Raw genomic sequence first — 18,958 nt, 5'->3', positions numbered from 1 at the left:
TTGCATGCGATCTCGCCATTGCGGAAAAGGATATCATCAATAGTGAAAATTTTGAACGCTGTGGATTGTGGTGTTTGGTGGGTTTCTGTGTAAGGAGTTTCAAGATCATCAAAGTGAAGTTCTTCTTGATCTGCCATGTATAGTTCTTCAAAGGCTTGAAACGGATCAAATGGTTCTGGAATTGGCCTTTTTTGCTTGATATGAGGTTTTGGATTTAGTGGTTGTATGGTAAGAGATTTCAAAAAGGCACTTATCGGGTTTTCTTGTTGTAGGGCCATGGTTTCAAGGGTTTCATTTGCTGTTGAGGTTGAGGTTGAAGCACCAATAAAAGCATCAGGTTCATCTGGTTCAGTTTTGGGTACTTTTGGTTTAACTTGTGGTTTGGATTTTATGGTATGTTTTGGTTTTAGTGAGAATGGGTTAACTGATGGGTGGAATGAGGAGTTTGCTTGAAGTGTTTGAATCTGGATGTTTGGTTGTGAAAATCTTGGGGAAAAAGGGTTTGAAGGAAAAGATGAGGGTTGATTTTGTTTATTCTGAAAATAAAATAATTGGTTTTCAAGGGCTTTTTTATCTTGTTCTTTTTGAGAGAGGAGTTCAGAATAATTTACAGTACCTTTCATTGTAGTAACCACCATCATTAATTCTTCATGAAGTACATCAATTTTGGCTTTGATTTCTGCAGTAGTTGCTTCTATGGAAAAAACTTTAGATTTCACTTTTTCATTGTCATCTGAAAGCTTTTTTAATACTATATTTTGAGCAACTTGATTTTCTGATTGCCAATTAAGCACTTGCTCAACAAGTGGTTGTTGAGTTCGTCTGCCTTGATGATCAATAGCTACAGGGGCTTCTATTTTCCATGAATGAGAGATTTTCTCTGGGTTTTGAAAAGGTTTAAGGGGTGGGAATTCTTGTTCATATGATGGGTTTTGTAGTTCAAACATGTTGCATTCCGGTTGTAGGATACGATATCCATTAGATCTGGATCTGGGGTTTCTTCTTGATCGTCTGGTAGATGGTTGAGGATCTTCTATATCTTCATCAGATTCAGAATCATCTTGATGATTTAGGCATAGATAACATTTACAAATGAAATCATCATACCTTATATGTCCTGTGACTGGATCTTTACCATGATAGACAGGATTTCCTTCATTTGTAAAATATGCAACTTTTAGTGGATCAGAATCTAATACGTTTAGTTCTGAGGGAGCCACTGGACAATTTTGAACAATATTTGGTTTTGGAAAACGGATCTCAACTAGACCATCTGATCTAGTGTGGAAAACTGGATCTGTTGATTGGGCTGTTTGTGTCTGGGAGTGGATTGATTCATAATTTGTTAACCAAGAAGAAGGGAGTAATTCACAAAGGGCTTCTTTGGTTATTTGCTTTGGGATGTAGGAAAGGCTAGGTGTAGCTGATGAATCTATATTAAGAAATATAGCATCTTCTGTGTTTATGTGAGATGGAACTGGTATGTCAAAAGCATGGTTCTGTACTCTGTAAACCATTTGGTAGTGAAGAGTAGCAGCATATGTGTTTACCTGAGGTGCTCCAGTTATTTGCATCTGGACTTTCAAGGCTGTCAACAGTGATGGATCTGTGAGAGGCATATTGAAATTTGGAAAGAAAGTCAGGAAGACTGTTCCAGCATTTAATGTTGTTTGTACTGTTGCAATACAAGCATCTTGATATCTTGTAAACCTTGAATCAAGGAGAGCTATTCGAGAGACTACTCCAAGTCCTTTTCTCCCATGAAAAGTAAGAGCTAATCTGATAGCACCAAAGTGCATATGTGTGTAACCTGCTCTTTGCCAATTAGGGATTAAATGTTTTGGTAATTCAAGAGATACTAACTGCTCTTTTGAATCAGAAGGGATTTGATATTGATCAAATCGAGAAGCTTGGATAAATTCTTTTGTTTTTGGATTTTTCGATGAGTGAAATACTTGAGAAGCTACTCTAGAAATTGAAGAAGGAGGTTTTTTATAAACATCATAAGGATTAACTACAGGATATCTAGATTCTGGAATTTTAGAGTCATCATCTATATATGATAACTGATATGGATAATCTAATTTTGAAGAGGGTAAAGAAGATGAGTTTGATGAAGATCTGAAAGACATATTTAGAAGTGATCTGGTATTACACACCTTTTGCAAAGTTTTCTGATGTTGGGTTTCAAGTTTTGAAAACAATAATTTTCTTTTACCAACTTCCTACGGCTACGTGTTCAAACAACGCCATTTCCTCGGCTACAATAACACTCCGGCCTCCGGGAATATCTTGTAAGAGAACATTATTGTACATATTTCTAGTCATTCAAACTAGATATCATCCATGTTTTCTGATGTAAAATTCCAAACATAGTTTGACTAATACAGAGCATACTTATCTAGGATGAACAATAGTTTTACTAATAAAAGAAATAGCAAAACTTTTGATATTTAAGTACTCTTTGCATATAAGGGTGTTTTACCAGATGAGGTGTTTAGTGACTCATTAATGAATTGGTATAGAACACCTAATGAAACATCTTTTAATGGTTAAACCACATACATTTGAGTAAATAATTCCCTTTTTTGGTTACGTGAACAGGAAAAACCTTATCTGTTTACCCTTTTTTTGCACGGAACAGGAACTAGATATAAACATCAAATGACATCCTCTTGTACACAACAATAAAATAATTGTAGTTGAATTATGTTTTCTGCTAGTTGCAGTTAAACTTAAGTGCAACCATTAGTGGTTACTGGTTACCATTTATGTAAAAAAAAAAAAAAAGAAAAAAAACTTGTTAACTTAAAGAGACTTACAATTTGAACTTATAGTTTCAGTGTACAACATTAACTATAATCAGGAACTAAATAAAAGTGACATCATTATCATAGCTTTCTATAGGGTTCCCTCATCTTCTTGTGCTCATTTCTTCTTGTACTCATAAGTTGTATTTCAAATGCTACATAATTAATATGGTGTTCGGTTGATCTGAATCGTCACCCGAACTCGCTCCATCAACTTCCTGTATACGTCTTCTATATGTTATCGTGTTATGTCGTTCATTCTTTCTGTATATTTGTGAACCTTATAACAACTGTCATGTGAAATATGTTCAACCAAATACCTGCAAGGTAGTTTAGTTTCAGGTAATTAGATTATGCACAAATCCAAGAATATTATATTAATATAGGATGAAGTAAAGAAAATGCATCATAATTTACCCACAATTCTGTTGTATATATCCAACTATAAGAGTTTCTATTGTTTATTTTGATAAATGCTTTTGTAAGTATTTTACATTTAAATACTTTTAAATGGTGACATGGTACCAGTTATGATGCCGTGGCAACTATGGTTTCCACGTCATCAAAAGTAAATTGACTACCGCTTGAAAAGTTATCCGATACATACGATAGGTATAATTGAAAATTCTGAAGTTATAGGACTTTGAATAAAATTGATACATTTTCAGACACTTAATGTATGTTATATATCTAAAGAAACAAAATACTGACCTTAAGACAGGTTGACTTTTAAAAATTTGAAAACCGCCATCATTCGAGGGCTGTGCTAACCCTGACCGGCCTAATACGTTTTGGAACTTTTCGTAAGAACTCGAAAGCTAATACGAATACGCTAAATATGTATAGCATGAAACGGCTAAACATTTCAGGAATGCCATTAATTGTAGACCCGTTGCTGTTTCCCCCTTCCGATTTATATCCACTAGATGACTTCCAGCTCATTGACCAGAAGCCTGAAAATAAACATATTATGAGTAAAGATATGAAACATTGCAGATTTGTTTGAAAATGAGGTTTGACTTTGACTTTGATCATTCTTACCAGAGTTTTTCTCGGGTAAATTCGTCCAGTCGTGTGGGTTTGTTTTGCTTTCTGATGCCTTTATCAGTTCAAGTAGAGCTTCATTGACCTAAATAAATTAGCAACGATTGCATACGTATCAGTGAAACAACCTCAGACTAAACGCAAGACTTTATAATTGTGTAATTGCTTCTCTTTTAAATCTATTTCTTTTTAAGCTATCAATATGGGCGGGTTTGGTAACTGATCAATGACAAATCGGGTAATTTTTACTGGTAGGAAACGTTTGGGTTGAGCTGAAAACACTTTTTTCTCCATTTCTTTAACTTTTATTTTAGCAATTGATGCACCAATTATAATTATTTAAAGGGCAAATGGCCCGAAAGGGTAACCTAAGTTACCTAAATTACCAACAAAGATAATATGACTTTTCTGGATTTCCAAAAAAGTAATGTTCTTCTTTCTTTCTTTTTTCTTTCAATTTTTGCCCAAAAAGGATTACAATTTGAAAATGGTAAAATTGGGGTAATACTGTCCAACTAGCAGCCACGTCATCGCCAGGCAGACGCAGCGTAATCTTACTTTTTTTGGTAATTATAAAAATCACATTACCTTTATTTGTCATTTTCGTAATTTATGTTACCTTTTTGGGCTCTTTGACCATCAAACATTCTTACATTTAATATTTTAAAATCCTCTTATTTCATTTAATTTGAAATTTAGTGCGAGTACGAGTCCGATTTAAGATTTTGGTTTAAAACGTATACCTCTTTTGTTCGCTCGTGACTCACGAGATGACCTCCATGAAGTTCTACCATCTTTGCAAGTGGATATAGTTTCTTTGCAAGCCGCCTTGCATGAGACACTTGAGCAATAACATCAAATCTAGACATAAAAGCACCAACACTTTCTAAATTGACGAGTAGTCATAGTCATTTTAAATACGAAACTAGCATATGTAAGTGACCATTAAAATTTGTACCTGCCATGAATTATTGATATCAAAAAACCTTCATTACGTATCATTTCAATTTCAGTTTGAGAAACTTTGTGTGTCCAACAAGCATTAATCTGACCATCAAACCCATAATTTGACTGCATCCCACTTGCTGAAATCGCTTTAACATATTCCTGAAAAATTTTATGTTAAAGAACATTAGATCAACTGTCGAATGTTGGTACATCCATGTTTCAAATAAGCAGATCAACACTCGAGTCTTACTTGGTATAGTAATGATCTTCGTTTTTTAAGTCCAACATATTCTTCAAGATATTCCTACAGAGCAGAAGACACAAATCATAACAAACGATCAATCAAAAAGATAAACTTTCTTCTTTATGAAACAAAGTAACGTTATAATGGATGTTAACCTGTGTGTAGTGAGTGTCTAGATCGACAGCTGCTCTTTGCTCTGGAGTCTTGGCCCGCAAAAAACGAACCGCAATGGAAAGCGTTTGACGATCAAGCTGCAAAAAGGAAAATGAGATCGAGGCATCAAATAAGAAGTACTCAGTTTGCATGCTAAAGTGAATTTCCGTTTAAAATGAGGTTTGTCACTTATGTTTTACTGTAGAACATAAGAATTTAATTTGGTTTCATGCAATTTGCATCTAACTATCACAACAATGCCCAATTATGTTTTCGTATTGTCATATAATTTATCGAATATCGGTTAAAGTTAAGGTGTACCTTTGGGAGACATTCATAGCCTCCACCGGTTACATTAAGTAAAGCCAAAGAAAGAAGTCTATCTGGGTAAAGTCCAGCTAGTTTTGAAGCTATCATACCACCTGCATGATATAAAAAAACAGCATAACCTGATTTCAAAATTCGAATAATGTTCCAAAAATCAATAATGCTCTTGCCACATTATAATCGACCAATCAAAAGAGATAGCTGACAAAAACAAGCTTGTGACTAACCCATTGAGTGGCCGAACACATGAGCTTTCTTCCAACCTAAATGATCCATCACCGCTATTGCATCTTTAGCCATTATCGTTGTCCTGCACTCAACCATTAACTCACATTACTCCATTTTTAAAATGCATCCATACATACTTTTATGCACAAAATGATACCCCTTGTGGGCGAAACTAGTGTAGGACGGGGTGGGGCGTCCGACCCCAGTGGATTTGAAATTTTCAGTCATAAAATTTTAGATTTTTGTATTTTGCCCCTAAGACTTCATATTTTGCCCCAAAAGACTTCATATTTTGCCCAAAACCTTCATATCATGCCCGAAAGTCCCAATATTTTGTCAAAAAGACTCCATATTTTGCCTAAAAGCCTCCATATTTTGCTCCCCAACCCAAAAGTACATGACCCAAAAAGGTTGTAGTGAGTGCAAACATTTTTAAAAAATAATGCGCCCCCGGTGAAAAAAATCCATGGTTTCGCCACTGCCTGAATTACATAGGAACAGGCTCGTTCAATTTCAAACACACAGATGTTAAGAACACAATACTATAGATTTATAGATAATAAAAATAATGTTGACGTTTAATTAATTGTTTAAATGTGGCGACCTTAATGACTGTTTCAAGGGAACTCATTATCAAAACCCCTATTTGTCATCACCCGAATTAGCTAGACTAGCTACTTTAAAGGGTGTTAAAAAGAAACTGTCTATTCGTTTGGAAACTAAACGCAGGCTTCACTCTCGTTTCTTATGGTTAAAATTGGGCGATAAGAACTCGAGATTTTTCCATATTGTTTCACGAATTAGACAACAATCTTCGCACATTGCGGGATTGAAAATTAATGACGTTTGGGTTGATGATCCTGATACTGTAAAAGATTTCGCGGTTTCTTATTTTTCCAGCCTATTTTCAGTCCCCTGCTCCCCTGATACACCTCCTGTCACTGATGCATCCTTCTGGGCCGATTTAAATTTGGGCTGTGTTCCAGCTCAGTCAATTCCTGCTCTTGAATCAGCCTTTTCAAATGAAGAAGTCTTTAATGTGGTTAAATTCTTCGATGGTAATAAAACACCGGGCCCGGACGGTTTTTCGTTACAATTCTTCAAAAAATCGTGGTCCTTTTTAGAAGATGATATTATGGAAATGATAGAAGAGTTCCACTCTAATCCATCTTTCCCTAAGGGTTTCAACTCGTCGTTCATTGTGTTAATCCCTAAATCCAATTCGGCAAAGAGCATTGACCATCTACGCCCGATTAGTCTTTTAAACGTTCCGTACAAAATTATTGCCAAACTTTTAGCTAATAGATTAAAACGCATAATTCCTCTAATCATTAGTGAAAGTCAACATGGTTTTGTACCTTCTCGGTTATTAATGGACGGGGTTATGGTTGTAAGTGAGATCGTTCACATGGCAAAAAAGAAAAAAAAGCCTCTTGTGTTGTTAAAAATCGATTTTTCAAAAGCTTACGATTCTGTTTCCCATGAATTTCTTCTAATGGTCCTTCGAAAAATGGGGTTTGGATCCAAATTCATTCAATGGATCAAGACGTGCATTTCAAATGTGCATTTTTCGGTCCTCTTAAACGGTTCTCCATCTCGTGAAGGTATTATGAAACGGGGATTGAGACAAGGGGATCCTTTATCCTCTTTTTTGTTTATTATTGTTGCGGAGGTGCTTAGTAAGCTCCTATCCAAAGATTTGTCCGATGGAATTCTTGAAGGCTTTTGTATTGGGCCTAATTTAAAGCTAAATCATTCGCAATTCGCCGATGATACCATCATATTCGCTCAACCTAATGTTAGAGAGCTTACTCGTATAAAGTTTGTCTTGCATCTTTTCGCATCTCTCTCCGGGCTCAAAATGAATGCAACTAAAACTACTATGTATGGCATTAACGTTTCTAGAAGCGATATGATTTCATTCTCAAACATCTTTGAATGTAAAGTGGGCGTTTTTCCACTAGATTACCTCGGTATTCCTATTGGCCTTAATAGAGAAAGATCTTCAATGTGGGAACCAATCATCTCTAAATTCAAGCGTAAACTAGCCAGGGGAAAGGGAGATGCTTATCGTTTGGAGGTTGTCTTGTTATGATTAATGCGATATTGGAAGTCACCAATTGGGTTGGAATCTACACCTTAAGCTTCCCTTATCCGATTTTGATCGTTTCAAAGCTCATCAACTTAACGTTATTTTGTCTCGTTACTCGCTCACTGATCTGGTTGCGGATCAGCTGTCCAGGACAGCAGGCACATCCGAGAATTTCCTTGTTGCTGACGCTATTCGAGTTATGGTACAATCAAGCCGTCCCGTTCCCCCTGCGTGGCCTAAAGTAGTGTGGGGTAATTGTATCCCGTCAAAGATCATGGTTTTCCATTGGCTTGATATCAAAAATAGCATTCCGGTTAAAGATGTCCTTGCAAGAAGACACATTCTACCTTCTCATGTTTCTAATCTATGCGTCTTTTGTTCGTTAGATGTTGAATCCGTTGATCACTTGTTACTCCATTGCAATTGGTCATTTAGGATTTGGTCGGATCTTTTTCATTGGTGGAATATCCGTTGGGTTATTCCAAGAACCATTGTCGACTTTTACTTTGATTGGTATTACGGTATGGGAATTAAAGCTTCAAAATTTTGGAAAATGATTGGCCCCGCAACCATTTGGGCCATTTGGACTACAAGGAACGATCTCGTTTTCAATGGAATCACCCCAAGCCGGTTGAATGTTGCTCGAAATATCAAGTTGAAGATTTTCCTTTGGGCAACGAATCTAAAATTGGTTCACGGTTTACAATCTTATGTTTGGGAACAAAATTCGTTCCTTCTTTGTATGTAGCATTGTTTCAACTTATTTGTAATGCTTTTTCGTTTTCTTGTAACTATATACGGTTACCTTCGTTGTTTTGATGAAGTAATCGGTTATTAATAAAATTCATCTTTCGCCAAAAAAAAAAAAAAAAAAAAAAAAAAAACCTATGATCAAAAAGACGTGTACTTTCTTAGACCCCAGAAAACTAACACCATAATTTCTATTTTTCCTATTAGCGACATATATATGAATTTTGTTGCATAGTGATCCCCCATTCAATGCCATTGTTCCTAAATCTAGTATTGCCATAATTTTTTTATTTTTTTTGACTTTTTTACTCAGTTGATCCCTCTATTATACCCAAATCGCTAGTTTGGTCCCTCGATTCTTAATTTGGCAATCAGCGTCCCTGAGTTATTTTGATTTTGCAATTGGCGTCCCTCCGTCAAATTTCTGTTAAAAAGGTCCGTTAACCTTGTCATGTGCAATGCATGTGAGGGTAAAATCGTCTTTTTACTAAGACAAGGGACCACCGGCGCAAAAATACCTTAACTAAAAGTGAGGGACCACTGGCGCAAAAATAAAAACATAGAATTTTTCTCTTTTTTTTTCTTTTCTTTTTTTTCTGTTCTTTTTTTTTCTCTTTTTTTTTAAATTTTTTTCCTTTTTTTTCTTCTTTTTTTTAACTTTTTTTTTTGTATCGAAATAATACAACAAACTTCACTCGAATTACACTTTTGTAGATAAATAAAAACATAGAATTTTTCTCTTTTTTTTTCTTTTCTTTTTTTTCTTTTCTTTTTCTCTTTTATTTTTTTATTTTTTTTTCCTTTTTAATCTTTTTTTAACTTTTTTTTTTACTATATACATCGGAACATCAGAACGGTGGTTTGAGAAATGATCGGACCATTTGTACATGGAGCTACCCACAAAGGTGAATAAACTTGTTTCATATTTGTTGAAAGGTGGGTGTGTCATCCACAGGTATCCTCGTGTTCAGGACAACGGCACTGCATTCATTGTACCGAAGTCGGCTACTCTTGTGATAACAGTTCATATATATTGACAAATCTCCCCACACTTGGCTTTTTTCTTGAATCTTTTTATTCCCGATTTAATAACAACCCTTAAAGTTGTCAATAAGAAATTCGAACTCGCAATATAATAATAATAATAATAATAATAATAATAATAATAATAATAATAATAATAATAATAATAATAATAATAATAACTTTTCTAATAACAATCATTAAGGGTTGTTATTAGAAAAGTTATTATTAATATTATTATATTGCGTGTTCGAATTTTTTATTGACAACTTTAATGGTTGTTATTAGAAAAGTTATTATTAATATTATTATTATTATTATTATTATTATTATTATATTGCGTGTTCGAATTTCTTATTGACAACTTTAAGGGTTGTTATTAAGGGAGTGTTTGGGATTGCGTTTTGAAAACAGATTATGCGTTTTAAATAATCAAAATCAAATAATCAGCTGTGAGAAAACGCATTTCATTAGTTGAGTGTTTGGATTCGATTATGCTGTTTAATGTCGCAAAAATTGAATAATCACTTTTTAAGTGTTTGGCATTTTAAAATTGATATATGGCTTAACACGTAAAATGTCAAAATTGGACATTGTTAATTTTTATGCATAAAATAAAATTTCACTAAAAAATTATTATCATGTTATATTTCCATTAAAGTAAATAGTTAAAAAGGAAAAAAAAAATAAATAAAAAAAGAGAAAAAGAAAAGAAAAAAAAAAGAACAGAAAAAAAGAAAAGAAAAAAAAAAGAGAAAAATTCTATGTTTTTATTTATGTACAAAAGTGTAATTCGAGTGAAGTTTGTTGTATTATTTCGATACAAAAAAAAAAAGTTAAAAAAAAGAAAAAAAAAGGAAAAAAAATTTAAAAAAGAGAAAAAAAAAGAAAAAAAAGGACAGAAAAAAAGAAAAAAAAAAGAGAAAAATTCTATGTTTTTATTTTTGCGCCAGTGGTCCCTCACTTTTAGTTAAGATATTTTTGCGCCGGTGGTCCCTTGTCTTAGTAAAAAGACGATTTTACCATCACATGCATTGCACATGACAAGGTTAACGGACCTTTTTAACAGAAATTTGACGGAGGGACGCCAATTGCAAAATCAAAATAACTCAGGGACGCTGATTGCCAAATTAAAAATCGAGGGACCAAACTAGCGATTTGAAGTATAATAGAGGGACCAACTGAGCAAAAAAGTCTTTTTTTTTTTCCCCTTAAATTATAAAAACCCATCACAGAATTACAAAAATGAACCCAAAAAAAATATTATCCAAGCATAAACTTAATAAAAATCAAAGCTTGATTATATAAAAACAATTCTCACGTATATTCTGACCGTTTTGTTGGAATTGAGCTACGACCCACTCCTCTATTATCAATTGCACACACTTCTATACCTTTCTCATTATCCCCACCGTCGCCGGAGCTCCGATCACCTTCGCCGGAGTTTGGGTTTACCGTTCCGACAAGACCTTTGATTTGTGGGTTCCATGAATCATGTGTTGCAGCTAATCCTGAACAAAAACCCAGTTGTAGAATTCAATAAAGTTAATTAATTTACAAAAAAGAAGTGTAAATGAATTACCTATGATCATTAGAATTTTAATGGGGCCGGAACCGTATGTTTCGTAGAAAATTTTTATACCATTGTTGAGAATTGCATCGCCGGCAGTTTGGTATTTTCCGACCTCGCAAAACGGCATCGTTTTTTGTTAACAAAATTTGAATGAATGATATGATATGATAGATGACTAGATTAGATGGTATGTGTGTGTATTGATGTGCGTGATGTATGTTTTTTTTAGGAATATATATATATATATATATATATATATATCAAATAAGATAACATATTTCAGGAAATAACCTAACAACTTTTTAGATGTATATAGCAAAAAACTAAAATAAGAGTTTGGTCGGCTATGACGACTATTTTTGGTGATAGTCATACGTGTGTGAACCTGAAAAAAGTGAAGACTAATTTTCACTTTGAAAAGCAACAGATGAATGTTCACTGAATTGTTACAAGACAAGGTGTATAAAATACAAAAATCTCTAAGATATTGATTGACTCATAATCTATAAAGGATAACTCTTATGAATCTTATGATATATGACTACGATATGATAGATTCGTTATGCAAAGCTAACTATACATAAAGTAATTTCGTGTGTCTAGTAATATGATCGGAATCTAATAAAAAGTCGATATTAAACACAACATTCACATCAGCGTCATATTAGAATCACCCACTTGCACTAACTCACAAAATAATTCACGGAGGAGATAGAGACCCTGAAATTACTCATGATTCACTTTCACAAAGGATTTTCATTTGGTAGTGCCTATCTAGTAAAATTTTTGGCGCCCGTCAAACTATTTTTACGGTCTTCACAAATTCTTGATAGAAAGTGGAATTAAATATAAACAACTAAATTTAATATTTTAACATTCAAATAGGGTGTACTTTATCTTTAAATATAATTGTGTGTTATGGCCTTGTGGGTTAGAGCCGGTTGACCTATTAAATCAAACTGGCTTAGAAAACGGAAAAAGTAACATGCAAAACAATATTTTGTATTATTTTAATATAGATTCAAATAGAGTAGTTATCCTCTATTAATAATTTAAATAGTAGAAACTTCATTTGTTAATCTTGGTTATTAAAATTTACTTTAACGTGATTAGTTTACTTTTATTTTATTTTTTTTCCAAACATTTAGATACATAGATCCACCATTATAGACAAAGTCATCAAACATTCCAATAATTGTGCACCCATGTATTAAATTAAATTAATGAACATTTATCATTATCTAGTTTGGAATAAATCTCTAAGTAGGTGGTATATTTCTGTCGTTGCTTTGGGTTGCCTCAACGTGTACACATTTCATTTTTTAATTGATTCACCCAAACACAAATATGGTAAATCGCAAGCAAAGCAAACTAAAATTAGTGATGTACTACCAATACTGAATCAATTCAAGTATTTTTAACTTTTTTATTTATATTCTTTTATAATGATAAACGCTCATTACGTTGTAACACACATACCCACTCGTTTTGTTGTACAGTACCATTTAATCGAACGCAGTTCAATTACTAATTCTTAATTTTTCTACAGGTTTGTTTTCTTTGCAGCCATAAAATTAATGTGTAGAACGAGTAACAAAGGTTGTACGAGCTGGTGATGTTGATCATGCATACTTTCGTAATACATGTAAACGGGTAAACATTTATATTCAACAGTCGTGATGTTTCTTAGAGCACGAGGTGTGGTATAAGTGTGCCTACCTTTGATAGTGACGGTTAAACGGAGTGAAAGAAGTTAAGAAAAAAGAAGGAATCAGTTTTATGCCACCATTGTAGAATAATTTAGCACCATGGAGATAACTGACTTGATATTGGTGCACAGTTTTTACTTGTTCACTCTCCAAACAAGTTCAAAGAAGTCAATTTCATGTATTTTGATATATTGTTTAAAGAAGTATTCTTATTGCTCTTGTTGTTGTTGTTGACAAATATGAATATGTATCAAAATTTACAAGTACTTAAAGAATTTATTTATTTGAAACATATTATATATTTAAATTTTGTATATGTAGAAAAAAACTATGTAAAAAGTTAGGAGAACACTCTTTTTTTTAAGAGCGCGCGCGCGCACACACACAGACACACACTCACTCACTCACTCTTTCTCTCAATGTAAGGACTCGAACTCACAATCACAATCTGATTAGTTTCCTTGATGCCGCTAGGCCATAAGACCATTGGTAGGATAACATACTCTTTACTCCCTACGAGTTTAATATATATAAATAATTTCTCATAAGCGTTTAAATCCCCTTCCTTCTTCCACTCACCTTTTGACGGTTATAGACTTAAAGGCCTTATGGGGCAGTAAAAATCGTAAGAATTGTAACAGGTGTACCTGACGTTTTTCCAGCATTATGATCACCTTTGGTAGAATTTTCACGCGGGAACCCACCAAAACTGTAGCGAATGTTTGTCTTCGTAAGTAAGATCCAATGACTTCTTTGGAAGCTATTTTAGCATAATGGAATATATAGAATTGCAATCTTTTAGTATTTGCGTACATCCTATGGATAATTAACAAGAACTTTATTTCTAAGTAGAGATAATCTCCTCTGAAAAGGGAACTTTTGATCCTTGATCCCCAATTTATCCATGTAAAATACTATCTTCTTCAACGTTCCAACTACTTGTTCACTTTCATGCCCGAATGCTTTTTCTTGTATGCTCAAATTTCTCTTGAGCAACTCCAATATCTCCCCATCATCTCCTCCCTTTCTCTTCTGAATGCTTATTAAACAATCCAATGCTTCCCCTGTATTATGAAAAAAATTCAAATATCGCTAAAATAAACATGTGCGTAAAATATCAGGCAACCTTTATAAAAAAAAAAAAATCGGGCTTACCAACTGGCATAGAGGCTTTCCCGAATGCTTTTTCGCGAACCCGCAAGACCTCGAGCGCAAGTTGCTCGGCCTCTTCATCCTGCTTAAGGTTATAAAGAGTTACAGCAAGCTGTAACATTGCAAAGGTGATCGAGGGATCATCGGGCCCCACGGTCCTCTTCATTATTTGTAAGCTTGATCTTAAGAGACGCTCAGCTTCAACGTAATTCTTAGAACGTGAATATGAGGTTGCTAGATTTGTAAGATGGGTAACAAAAGTAGGATCTTCTTCTCCTTTATATTTTTTGGTGATCATTAAGCATTCCTCCAGCAGTTTCCGGCCTTCCTTTTCTCTAAATATAAAATTTTAAACTATAATTTAAAGTAAAAAGATTTTTTCTTTTCCATAAAATAATAATAAGTATTTTCGTATATAGATCATACCTTCCTACAACGTGAAGCAATTCTGCCAAGTCTACCCTTGTCTTCTCCAATAAGCTGTCATCCAAATTTATACCATCTGAATGCTCCAGCACCTGAAGAGCATTGCTGTACAACTTAATGGCTGATTCTGCATCTCCTGTTACTCAAAAACACAATTAAGTTCAAGTGTATACATCTGTTTTCAGAATGAAACAAAACAACTTGGTAGAGTACTTGTACGCATTCAAATAATATTAAAAAATAAAAAAAACTTGCCTTTTGCACACTTGGCATTAGCTAAAGAGCACATGGCGATTCCAACTCGTTTATCGTCTTTTCCATATAACTTGGTATAGATTTCCACAACTCTAAATTAAGCCAAAGGACAAACAAGTGAAATAAATAAGATCAGTTCAAGACAAAGAAAACATATTTACAGAAAAAAGCAAAGAAATATTACACAAAAAAGAGGTAGCAACATGTGTGGGTGTGTGTGTAACGGGTCAAAACAGTTTTGGCGATGACCTTTAAAAACCTTTTTGTCCATTTTTTGAACTTCTAGTATACAAGATATGAGTATTTTCGGATTGCAAAGATACTATCCTTATAAATTATACTCTTGATCTTTTGAAAGAGATCTAGGAGATTGTATTCTAACATTAAATACAGATTTTTAAGTGATTTTAAGCCCATTTGGTGAAGTTCCAATTTTTTCTGATCTTTAAGCTGACTGATTAACCATTTGAGACAAACACACAATAACCCTAGTTGACCCATTCATAAGTAACAACCTCATAAAAGCACACTCTGCATCTTCAGCCTTTCCTTCTTCGATTAAGATATTGCCAAGAGCATTCAAAGGTACCACAAGTTCGTTGCTTTCTGCTCCAAAATAAGACTCAAAAATAGAGATAGTGCGATGATAAATCTCAATTGCCTTACTCGCTCTGCCAGCACAACCATACGATTTAGCCATCCCCAATAAAGGAAGTACAAGATAGGTACTATTACTCCCTACAAAAGTTAACACGAATTCTCATTTAATTAAATATCCCCAGAAAAGGACAGTAACCAACGATAAACACATTAAATGTAAAAACTTTTATTAAAAAAGCACTAGTAAAAAACTAAAAAAAAGAGACTCATGCATCTAACTTTAACATAAGTGGATCTAAAGATCAGTTGATTAAAATATTACATGAACATTTAAAAGTCAAAATTAAAAATCACCATGATTTCGCTCTATAATTTCAAGGACTCTCTTGTATGAAAGCATCGAATTTTCGAAGCTCCCTATGGCTGAGTACATACTCCCCATGTGTGTCAGTATTGCTTCAAGAAGAGGCTGATCATCTCTTAAATCATGTACAATGCCATTTAACTAATAAGAATAAAACATTATATGTACACATCAGTCGGAGTAAACGAAACAATTAGTAAGAATAAAACACAGCATTAAGCTCGTGAACTATGTCGAAACTTGCTTCAAATGCATTGAAAAATGGGCGAAGACGAATAAGGTCAAAGATTAATGTTATTGATTAAATGATTACCATATTTAAGACAGAGTCAACCATTTTGAAGTCTCCAACAGCCATGTAACCCAAGGCTATGACATCCAAAATAGCAGCTTCTTCTACAGTTTTACCCCCTGCATCCATTTGTTCTTTTACGGCTTCATAATTTGCTTCGAGCAGATCAATCGCATCACCTTTATTCCCCATTCTTATCATGCTTTTAATTTCAGATAACAGTTCTTCTAACTTCATTTCAAAATCATCTCCTGAAGATTTTCTTCTATAATCAAGAAATGTGTTAGAGCTGCTAGCATATATAAATAGTAACCTATATAATGCATTAAAACTGAAAAAGCATGCACCTTTGAGATTCATCCGAACTTCCAACAACAGAAGAAACTTGGTTTTTATGGGTCGACCCGCCTACTTGCAATGATTTGGTAGTAGCATAACATCTACATACCAAGCAACGAACAAAAGCCCGTTTGGCGACCACACGAAGCTTCACGTTACACTTCCCATTTGCAGGATGAAGAGAAACACTAGCAATGCCTTTCTGTAACAAGTTTAAGTGAATGCTTATTGAAAATCCACTCATCCTGCGAAATTTAAATACGAGTATAAATAAGTTAAACAACAGTATTTTCATTTCCAATATGATTTAAACTGTCAAACTCATCAAACTTGACATGTTAACAGCCATTTGATTAGTGATTTTTCAATTTAAATTAAATTTCTGTTAATTAAGCTACTAACTTATTAATAGATATTCATGACACTATCAGCAAATGTAAAAAGAAAATCACATACATTAAAATGCCAAACTTACTCATCATTTCATATTTTAATTCAGCTAAAAAACACATAATACGAGTAACAGAATATACAAAAGCATCAAAATTAACAAACTATGTATGCTTCTCAATAACAGAATTAATTTAATTATACAATTATTTAATTCCAATTCGAAGGAAAAACATAATTACATATAGACATCTACATACAGAAATATATCATGATTACTTACAAATTATCTGAAAATAAGAAGGGTGGAGCAACAACAATCCTTGCGCGTCTATGAGTTCACTAGAAAGACGTAAACTTTATCTGTAACAGTTCCGGCGTGAGTACGAATGCTAAGAGTGAGGTTTTGGGCCGTATGACGGTGGCGTACGGCGGTTCCGTGGCAGTCCGGTCTGTTTATTGGGCCTTAAGATATTTGAGTACATTGAAGTAATATAAGCCCAAATCTGTTTCTTGGGCTGGCCAATCCAAAATTATTAGGTTGCTAAAGAAAATAAAAAGATATTGGTACTTCTATTTTTCACTTGTTAAACCACTCCTAACCATGACGTGCTTCATTAAAAAGACTGAACTCCACATCAGAGCCACATCAATATTTCTTTAAAAAGACTGAACACTAACAACCGTAACATACATCTTTAAAAAGACTGGTCCCACTAATTCTACAATATCATCATCATATATGAAATAATAATAATTAAATAATACTATAAAACAAATAATGTGTCATGCATGTTAAATTCTACTTCTCTATGCGGACGAAGTATAGAAGTTCATAAAAAGCCCTATGTTGTCTTTTAAATTTAAAATATGACGAAGCTAATGACGCAGGCGTTGGTACCGGTCTTAAAAGAAGAGTCCACGTCAACGTTTTCACTTACTTTTTATTATCCACATCATCCTCATATTATGTTTGTGCAGCTTTTTAGAGATTTTTGAAGTTTTTGACTTTAACTTTTATAAAAAAGCTGCTCCTATCTGATTAAAAGTTTCGTTTAGATAGAATAGATTAGAGCTTTTTGATTTAAGGGTGTTAAAAAGCTCCATTTAGCTCATATTTCAAACGCTGTGGAGAGAAGCGTTTAAATAAAAAAGGAGCTTTTTGATTCCTTTAATTACTTTCGTACCCTCCATGTATTTACTATTTACCCCACTTAATATTTTACTGACCCAGCATAAAGTCGGCTACTCTTTTGCAAGTCAATTTCAAGGTGAACTTGTACTTGTTCCCTTTTAATGAAGTTTTTAATTAATTTATACGCAGTTGTCCCTAATTCTTAATATCACAATATTTTTATTAGTTTTTATAAATTAGTATTATTATGTTATATTTTTAACGGTTGTTAATGGCCATGTTTATTAAAATAAATTGATGATATTTAAGTGTTTTTTTCTAGTGTCCATTTTAGTAATTTTACTTATTTTTTAACAGCTCTAGCTACTCTCCTAAACACTCAAGTAAATTTAAAAAGCTCCAGCTTCCAGCTTTCAGCTACCAGCTTCTAACTAAAAGCTTTCGGCTACCAGCTACAGCTACAACTACATATACAGCTACCAGCTAGTTTTGTCAAACATACCCTAGCATAACCTCTTTCCAATGTTGTTTACTAACTCGTAATCAAACAATGTCTTCACATGAAGCTCCTTTCACAGTTTTCAGTAATACATACTTCATCCGCGCCAATTTAATAGTCTCTAACTTTTCAAGCAGTTTATGTTATAAATTATTTAGTGAAATTTATATAAATAAAAACACATTTAAAGCTCAATACATTCATAAAATTTTTATTAAATAATACATAACAGAAATAAAGATAAGTCAAAATTGATAAAGAAATACTTGAAAAGTAACATAAACTATTAAATTGAGACGGAGGGAATAACTAATACACGTGAAACTTTTTACTAATACATAACTAAATATTGTGTTCGCCAAAAGCTTCAAGGTTTGTTGCCTATGCACATGAAACTTTTGGCTGCCAATTTGCGAGATCAAACTTTGTAATAAGTTCAATGCATTGAATTTGATATGTTAACATCAAAAAAAATGTATGACGTAGTTATTTGATATTTTAACATAGAAAAAACACTTCTTTTATTAAAGAATGATACTGTATGATATTTGGAATACTTGTACAAATCTTAAAAGAACCAACAATTTGTCATGAGCAAAAACATG

The 18,958-nt window shown here is 33.4% G+C and overlaps 2 protein-coding genes across 3 annotated transcripts; both read right to left on the bottom strand.

The window, feature by feature from the left end:
• Positions 1–4,515: 4,515 nt before the first annotated feature.
• LOC139867341 (uncharacterized) lies at positions 4,516–11,427 on the bottom strand. Its single transcript, XM_071855710.1, has 8 exons — positions 11,202–11,427; positions 10,941–11,130; positions 5,754–5,836; positions 5,521–5,621; positions 5,202–5,297; positions 5,053–5,106; positions 4,813–4,961; positions 4,516–4,715 (listed from the first exon to the last, which is right to left on the bottom strand). The coding sequence occupies exons 1-8, from the start codon at positions 11,317–11,319 to the stop codon at positions 4,550–4,552; spliced, it is 957 nt and encodes a 318-aa protein (XP_071711811.1). The 5' UTR covers positions 11,320–11,427; the 3' UTR covers positions 4,516–4,549.
• Positions 11,428–13,651: 2,224 nt separating this feature from the next.
• On the bottom strand, positions 13,652–17,140 carry LOC139866930 (uncharacterized). 2 transcript variants are annotated; one of them, XM_071855229.1, is made up of 9 exons: positions 17,003–17,140; positions 16,338–16,574; positions 16,012–16,252; positions 15,689–15,839; positions 15,250–15,472; positions 14,735–14,826; positions 14,480–14,615; positions 14,057–14,388; positions 13,652–13,965 (listed from the first exon to the last, which is right to left on the bottom strand). In XM_071855229.1, exons 2-9 carry the CDS (start codon positions 16,571–16,573, stop codon positions 13,718–13,720), a joined length of 1,659 nt encoding a protein of 552 aa, XP_071711330.1. In that variant the 5' UTR covers position 16,574; positions 17,003–17,140; the 3' UTR covers positions 13,652–13,717. The 2 variants fall into 2 exon arrangements, with proteins under 2 accessions (XP_071711330.1, XP_071711329.1); XM_071855228.1 differs by having other exon boundaries at positions 13,653–13,965; positions 16,012–16,255.
• Positions 17,141–18,958: the final 1,818 nt, after the last annotated feature.

This window comes from Rutidosis leptorrhynchoides, chromosome 9 (assembly GCF_046630445.1).
Source record: "Rutidosis leptorrhynchoides isolate AG116_Rl617_1_P2 chromosome 9, CSIRO_AGI_Rlap_v1, whole genome shotgun sequence".
Taxonomy (NCBI): domain Eukaryota; kingdom Viridiplantae; phylum Streptophyta; class Magnoliopsida; order Asterales; family Asteraceae; genus Rutidosis; species Rutidosis leptorrhynchoides.
The sequence above is the reverse complement of the archived record's forward strand: the minus strand, read 5'-3'. Positions and strand labels throughout refer to the sequence as shown.